General features: G+C 50.8%; 1 protein-coding gene across 2 annotated transcripts in view; it reads right to left on the minus strand.

The window, feature by feature from the left end:
* CADM3 (cell adhesion molecule 3) overlaps positions 1–8122 on the minus strand; it is a 29216-nt gene extending 21094 nt beyond the window's left edge. Inside the window, exon 1 of one of the 2 annotated variants that reach the window (XM_031689163.2) lies at positions 7868–8112. In XM_031689163.2, the coding sequence (XP_031545023.1) occupies positions 7868–7949 (82 nt within the window). In that variant the 5' untranslated portion in view covers positions 7950–8112. Of the gene's footprint in view, positions 1–7867 lie in introns of both variants that reach the window. The other variant, XM_006215626.3, reaches the window with a different exon arrangement.
* Positions 8123–8456: the final 334 nt, after the last annotated feature.

Here is an 8456-nt window from a genome sequence, read left to right on the forward strand (position 1 = left end):
CATTAGGCTGCAGTGGAGGATAAATGAAAACGTGTGAGGCCCATGGGCTTAGTGATGGTGGCTTTTATATTTGTTTGAGTTTATAGCATGGAGATTAGGGGAGGAAACATGTAATATGTGTTTGGAAATAGCTCATCCTTAAGAACTAGAGTAGGAGCCAATAAGAACAAGTGAGTACAGTTGTCCCAGTGTTATGTTTGCACTTGCTGAGGGCCAAGTGATTAGGAGCAGATGGTAAAATGGGCCCATCATTTTAAAATAATGAAAGGACTTGGCCCCAGGCTCTTCTAAGGCTGACCTAGGCTATGCTAAGTCTCAAGTTACCCGCCATCAATATACGTATTAGAGTCTTGCTGGGTTTCCAAGAAGTATAAGTTATTTAAGTCAGCGACTCAATAAACCAGTTCACCTTCTGGAGCTTTTTACCCTGTCTGAGGCTTTGGCTGGAATTCTAGAATCCAAATTGGAAGCAAAGAGCCAGGTCTCAGAAGAGGAGAAATTAAACACAAGAAGCAAGGATCTGCATATTCCCAGTGAAATCTGGCATTGGAAGAACTAGTCCTCCACTCTACCTTGCTAATATCTGGGACTATATGAAGGAGGTGGAGAGCTAAGTAATGGCTGGCTTAGAGATGAATGGCTGTAATAATGGCCTTCATTTCTTTTTCTTTTTCTTTTTCCTCCTAGGGTGAGGTGATGTGGCTGACCTTTCTGACCCTGAACTAGAAGTAAATGAGCCCAAGGTGCTTATAATTAGCAATCAATACACAATTAGTGTAGATCTAGCTGGGGTAAGGAAAAATAAATCCTTAAGAGAGAACAACATTTTTGTTCCTTATTTTATGTAGCTTTCTTATCATTCTCCTGGAGGCCTCCAGGAGAAAGATGGAGAGAGATGGGAGGTTAAAGAATCTCAGAGGTAAGAGCTCACATAGAAGAATGAGATGCATACTGCAAAAAGTGTTGGATCTGCATTAGAATCCTTTCAGAAACATGTTTGCTTTCTATGAGAACAGGGGGGCTCAGGGAGATGAGTAGATGGGAGATACTCCAGCTGTTACTATAACCCTAATTCTGTCTCGGTGAAGGCTCGCTCATGGAGATAAATCACTTCCATTACCTGTCCTTGAGGAATGAAGTTTCTCCTTGTTTCAAATAAGGAAATGGAAGAGGGGTCCTGGAAATTAATTCTGGAAGCCTGTCTCCCCAGCCTCACTCTGGTGTAGGTTATTCATAAGTATTAACTATTATATGAACTATTATAAAAAAAACTGACGTGGGGGGATCAGCACTTAGGGAAGAAAGGCTCTGTGTAGCTCTGACGTGAGGGGAGGAACAGGCTGTCTAGTCTCGGACTGGCAGGGGCTGAGCATTCTCGGCTCCGTGCCTCACTTGATGCCATCAGCTTATTGGCAGATACCCCAAATGAGGAGCATAGTCCAGTTTAAAGATGCATCTCCTGAGTTTTGGCCAAGGACTTGGATTCTGGGATAGAATGGTTATACTTAAGGCCATTTTTTCTGTACAAGATGGTTATAATGGTGAGGGACATGAGCCAGGGGTTTGGTATTAATTTTCTATGCCTCTCATATATTGAATTCCTCTGTTGTCTACTGATAACCCATCACTATGTATTGTCTTTACGTTTATTGCTACGGCAGAGGGGAAAGGGACAGTAAGCACCATGACAGGACAATTAGACTTGGGCATCAGGCTCAGAGTGGTGTTAAGAGGTGCATGCTTATAAACTGAGTTGGGCTCATTTTGCATTCCACATTTATAGGTGTATATGTGGTTATTGTGTATGAGCAAAGCTGTCTCAGTCTAAACCATGAGTACTTGTATTCTGTTTTAAATTTAAAGAGTCCATGTACGGCAAAAGATTCCATTCTTCTAAGGCCATTTGACTCTAGGACCTAGTTTACTGAACATTGCAAACAACACTTCTTTTCAACCTCAGAAGTATTTGCTCTTTCTGTCCCCTTCCTACAGGTGATTAGGTGGTTCTGAGGATTCTCCAGATCTGTATCTCCAGATCTTGTTCCCCTCTTTCTGGTGGGTCAGGTCAGGGGTCATAGCCAAGATCATATGTGTATTTGTGGTTGCGGGAGGAAGATTCCAACCCTGTTCTGAGGGCTGCAGTGTGGAGAGCAAAGAGATTATGAAGACTGGAGGGAGAGCAGGACCACGGAGAGCAGCAACAAGAGCCTGGAGTGTCCCCGTCAGGGGCTAGCACCATGGAGAGCTCAAAGCACCTGTGGTTTGTTCCACAAAGAACAGGGGAACCAGCATGGTGGGTTAAGGCAACCGGCTCTCAAACACTCATATGGAAAAGCAGACATCAAGGCTTCTGTGAGGATCATGCCACAACCATCACTTGCTCTAAAAGGCCTCCTGAAGTGCTCTGTTTGAGCTTGCCACACACACAACCAAGAGATTGTGCTAAAAAGTGAGGACCACCACCAGACTGAGTTTGTCAACACGAGCCTTGGTCATTATGAAAATTACCCAACTATTAGTGGTGCTGGAGGGAGTTTAGATTTGCTACAACCAATTAATGAATGAAATTAAGAGTATCCTTTAGTGTGGGAAACAGTGCCACAGAGCCTGTGTCCCCTCAGAGACACTAGGCATGAGGAAGCTAAAGTGTGCATTCCAATCAGGTAGGGTATGAGAGGTAACAGAGTCACGGTGCTCCAAGGCACCCCAAATTGCTGTAAATAGTCCAACCTTGATCGTACATGGAAAAGCAGAATGGATTATGCCTCTTAAAAAAAGGTATTGTCCTTAGAGGCCTCTGTGTTAGGAAATTTGGTCACTCTCTTTAGACTCAGGGAATTTTTGGTAAAGGGACAGACATTTCTATCTTTCAGTACTTGTTGCTCCTGTGAAGAATGTGTAGTTCTACTGGGCTTGTATTCTGTAAAAATCTCAGCAGCTTCGTGTGCTCAAGACTCCTGAGAGCTTGGCTTCTCACTGCTGCAGTGGGTGAGTCTCCTTGGTGTAGCAGGGTCGGATTTTTCCCTTGGGTTGTACCCCGAAGCTTCAGCTGGTTCTGACCCTGTGAAGAATCATCTCCACAGTGACTCCTAGAGGGAGAGGCAGGTCTTTGGCCCCTGAGACTTGTTCTTCTCTGTTTTACAATTACATGGAGTGCATGTTTGTAATTTGACTGAATTCTTAGAGACCTGAATCCTTTTCTGATGGCTTGCTTTTCCAGGCTCTTTTTATGATGGTTTGTTTCTCTCTGTCACTTAAAAGCATTCCCACAGGGATTGCTATTCTCAGAGTTTATGGATGGACCTCTAGGACATGACCTCATCCAGGAAACAAAATGTTCCAGTGCATAGACCTATAGCCAATGATTAAACAGGAAACAGTAAATTTTAGCATGAAAAATGAAAGGAGAGGATATAATTACCAAAACTTTCTAATACTCTGGCATTCCGTAGTCAGTAAGGAACTGATTCTGTCCATAGCTTGCTTTTGTGGAGAATCTGGGAGCTAGATTACCATCCTCAAGTGAAATTCCATTATCGAGAAATAGGTGACAAAAAGGGGATTGTTGCACCAGTTCTGCTGGAATAGGAAATGACAGAGAATGTGACTAGCCACAGCCCCAGGGGTTTTATTTCTCTGATGATAACTGTGAGCATTTTGTTCCCTAGGTCATTTTTTTGTGTGTGTGAGACCTAAGGACACACAGCTTTTGATTCTATTGTACATATTATTTGGATGGCGAGAAAGTAGTAAGAGCAGAGGGTGCCAGAATCAGATCTGAAGATTTACAGAGCAGTGGCATAACTCCCCGGTCTGCTGTTTCAAAGTGACCAGAACACCAAAAAGATGCCATCTGTGGAATTTTATGGCTGCAGAACTATGAGTCATTCTCCAAGTGAATAGTGAATGTCTCCAACGAGGCACTCTTGAAATTAGATTTGGACCTCCTTTCTTCCTCAGTTGGAAGAGGAAAGAGAGAGGAGAGAGCTGAAGGGTAGTGAGCTGTCTCATTTACTGTCAGTCTGGGGCAGAAGATTTTCAACTGTATGTATCAGAAACTCAGTTTGTGCCTTAAGGATTAGGGGGCACATACGGGAAGCCAGGAAGGGGGAAGAGAGGGCTCCAAGTCTTACTTCTCTGTTTCAGTAAGAGTAATTTTCCTTTGATCTGTTTTATTTATTTGATCAAGGAATTTCACATCTTTAAAAACAGAAGGGAGAAAACCACTGTCCTAGAAGAAGCTGCTAAAACCAGTAGTGCTGCCCAGCCCTGGGAGAGCTCAGGACAGAACCTTTGGCGTAACCACTAGGTGGGCAGCTGACACGCTACAGCGTGGGTGCCACATCAGACAGACTGGTTTTACATGGAATTAACGAGATTCTGCCTCACCAGTGTCTCTGACGGTCTCACCTTCTCTGTGGCAGAAAATGCACATGTCTGAAGGGAGAGCCTCTCCCTCTCAGGGGTTCCAGCTGCAGTGAGGAAGAGATTAGGAACAGAAACAGAACAGCTACAGCTGCAACTAAGAACAGAAACTGGATGGAGCAGGTCTGCCAAGCAGGTCCGTGGGCAGCTCTGGCGTGAATGCCTGCTGGACTTCTCTGGCACACTGGGCCTGAGCTCTACACTGGGCACCTGGCCAGGGGGCTGCAGAATGGATGGCAGTGGACAGAAGGTCATCGGGAAGGGAAAGATATTCATGTGTGAGGCAGCGCAGTACAAGGTTAAATTGCTATGTCCTGGTCTAACGCAAAGTGAGGCTGCCCACCTGTCTGTCTCTGCACTCGATCAAAACTCAGAGTGCTGGAAATAACTTGAGAAGGGAGACTCCAAGGAAAGCTGGTCACAGTGTTGAATGTCGAGCTGCTCACCAGAGAGACAACCACAGGCTAACATTAAGTTCACAGGCCTTGTATCCTCCGAACCTAGAATACCAACTCCTGCCAGTACTAGTGAACTGTGAGAAGGAAAGGGCACGTGACAAACTCTGAATGTCTACACATTCCTGAGCCTCTAGCCACAGCACTAATGGCCAGGTTTGAATAATAGTTGTTCGCCTTTCTGCAACATCTCAGTCCCTGTTCAGCCTTGTGACACCTAAAACATATATGCTGTACTCCAGGGAGCTATGCACCCCAGCAGCACATGAAGTTGGTGTTCCTCATTTTAATGGAAATAGCCACTCTACCATACACCCTTGACCACTCCAGCATCAGTGTATTAGGATGTCCTGTCCTTAAACTTTCACACCACATCTCTCCTTCTTTTGGTCAAACACTACCAGGTAAGCTGTGTACTGGCTAGCTCCCTGTCCTGGGGCCTCGGTCCCCAGTCAGGAGTACTAGACACACCTTCTGCATGATCCTGGACAGAATGGCCTTCAGTCACCATCTATGAGCATTAAATCTATGCACGTACTTCCCACATCAGAGCTGGCCCTTTTAGATCCAGAAACTAAGAAGTAGGATTAATTTAGATAGAAGATGGTATACAGTTGTGCTCTCTTGTACATCAGTGCATCCTGCGACATTACACACCAGACCAGGGTTCACTGGACAGATGTCTGGACAGTGTCTTGGACAGATGATGCTCTACAAGGAAAATGATGCTTGATTTCATTCTTTCTCTGGAACAGATCCCCTCCCCATCCCCAAATTCTCAACCCCTCCTCTGGAAATTCTCCACTCCAAAGTTAGTGCCTTCCACTCTTCCCTCCAGCCACTGCTCTGAGACACAGATAGAAATATGAGGCTAGAGCCTTTCTCTTCCTCCCAACCTTAAGCCTGAGTAGGGGCTGGCCCCCAGATTAAGGACCAAGAAAAAACAGTGCAGTTGGTGAAGAAAGACTTGGCTAGTATACAGATTTACTCTGTTCTCCAGGGTTTACATCCTAGAGTTAAAGAGCTCACAGCTTTCTGGGAAGATTTCTTTCCGTTTAGGTCTCAGCCTGGTCCCATCGGTTCCCGCTGCAGAACAGGTGCAGTCTGGGTCCTGCTTGTCTCTCTTAAACACAGCTAGCAGGGTGGGAAGGCCAGGGGCTGCAGGTGAACGCCAGCCTAGTAGCGGGTTGTTATGGTGCTACGGACACCCAGTAGCCTCTCCTTGCCTTGCACTTAGCCTGCCCTCCCTCGGGACTCTCCTCGCCTCCTCAGTGAGTGGGGCCATCAGTACAGTCCTCTGGGGAAGGGGGACTCCACCTAGGAAAGAGGAGGGGCTGCTGTCTCCGTGGCGACTTGGGCAGGAACTCCCTTTGGGGAGTGATGATGGGCACAGGGTGGAAGGAGTCAGCCAGCCAGCTGTAGGGAGGGGATCCCCAGTGTCCCCATATCAGCAGAAGGTCCTTTATCATGATGAAGACAGGGATGGGGGGAGGAGGTCACGCGAGATGGAGCAGTTATTCCTCCAGTACCCTGGCTCTTCTCCTGTTTCCTTCCGATGAAATTCTCTACATCATCCTCCCCAGTTTCAACCCCTCCCCTCTCCACCCCCGCCCCGCCCTGTGCCCATCCCTGCTGGCCACTGGGTCCATCGCCCAGGAGCCGCCTCCCCTTTCTCCTCCCCTGCGGTTCTTTCTGTTTTTCGTTGGCATCTGGCCGGGCATAGCCACCACCCTCCCCCTCAGTCTCCCCATATCCCATGGCTCCGCAGAGGTCCCGGTCCCTCTTCCCCTCCCCCAGGCCAGCCCGCCTCTGATGGGGCGGAGGAGACAGGAGGATGCATTCCTTTAGTCCCTTCACAGCCTGCCCTGCCTCCTCCGGGGACCTGAGGCTCTGAGCTGTGGCTCGTTTCCTGGTCTCCTACAAACTGCCCCCTGTCACCCCATTAACCGCCAAGCAGCCTTTAAGAAAGCTGAGGTGCCCCCACAGCGCTGACCTACATAGCCCAGTCCAGGGCGGGAGGGGCTCTTCACCAAGTCCCCTCACCTCTAGCCCCGCCTCCTCTCTCCCCCGACTCTCCTCCTTCGTCTCTTTACCAGTACAAACCCAAGAAGGTTTGAGTTCCAGACTGAAGCAAAGGGGGCTAGGCAAGCCACCCCACCTCAAATCTGGGGAAATCAATGCTTAGCCCAGGAAAGCTTTGGGCTTTCTATGTCGCCTCCTCCCCAAATATCTTCCTCCTTCCTTTTGCCCAGCCTCCCCCTACCGCCCCCACCATGTCCTCCGCTCCTGTCTGGGTTTCTTTTCCCAGCTTCTGCTACCGCTAGGGATATTGCCATCCCGGGGCCCTCTCCGCCCTGTGTTGTTGTTTTGCTACAAGGAGAAGCCCCCCTCCTCCTTGCCCACGCCCCCCTCAGCAGCCTCACCCAGGCCCCCTTCCCTGCCCACTCCGAGCTCCGCCGCGGGCGGGGGGGCGGGCGGGGGAGCAGAAATGTTTGCATACAGCAGTTTGGGGGATTGCACTGGCTACCCAGCCCCTCCAGACACACATACACAAACACCCGACACACGCCCTGACTGAAACAGCGACAGATCTCACTCCGCCCCCAACACACACTGACACAGACATACACACAGATACTGACACAGAAACGCAGAACCAGACACCAACACAGACGCGCACACCCAGACACACACACACACGCGGACATCAACACATCCAGACCCCGAGCTGCCGATAGCAGACCCAAAGCCCGGGTGCACACGCAGACACACTCGACAGTGCACACGCAGGGGGCAAACCCGGCACACCCCACGATCCACAGAGACACGGATGCTCAGAGACAGACACAGGGGTGTTAGCAGCGACTGGCGACTTTAACCCCCGGTTCCAAACAAAGCCAACAGGCTCCCTCCGCCCCCGCCGCCGGTCGGAGCCCCCGCCCCGGTCACTCCCCACCTCCCCTGGCGCCGCCCCCTCCCTCACTCACCGTCCTGGGAGAGGTTGGCCCCGCCGGGCGCCCAGCAGCAGGCGAAAAGCAGGAGCAGGGGCAGGGCGGAAGGGGCCCCCATCGCGCTTCCCGGCCGGCTCCCTGGCTGGGCGCTGGCGAGCCTGGGTCCCCAGGGGCGGGGGCTGGGGAGGGGGTCGACGACGACACTGGCCGAAAGGGCGCCCCCGAGCCGCTTCGGAGCCCGGGGCCGAGGCGGGGACCGGGAGGGAGCCGGCGCTGCTGCAGTCGCGGGGATTAAATAGGGCGCTCGGAGCAAACCATTCGCTTGGAGGTGGAGGGGGGGTGACGGGGGGCTGGGCTGGCCGCGGGGGGGACAGGCTGCCGCATTCCCCACTACCCCCGCCTCCCGCACCCCCTCCGCGCCGTCGTGGTGCCTTCCGCCCTCTCCCCCGGGAGCTCCACCGGCCCGGCTCGGGTGTGGAGCGGAGGGAGCGAGCTGGCTCAGCAGTGGGACCCGGCGCCCACCCCTCTTAGGCCTGGGGTGGAGGGAGGGGAGTCGGGCAGGGCCCTGGGCCAGCTGGCGGGAGGAGCCACTGCAGGCCTGGGCAAGGGCGTGCCCACTCGCCCG

The sequence above is a fragment of the Vicugna pacos genome, chromosome 21, assembly GCF_048564905.1.
Source record: "Vicugna pacos chromosome 21, VicPac4, whole genome shotgun sequence".
In the NCBI taxonomy this organism is placed as follows: Eukaryota; Metazoa; Chordata; class Mammalia; order Artiodactyla; family Camelidae; genus Vicugna; species Vicugna pacos.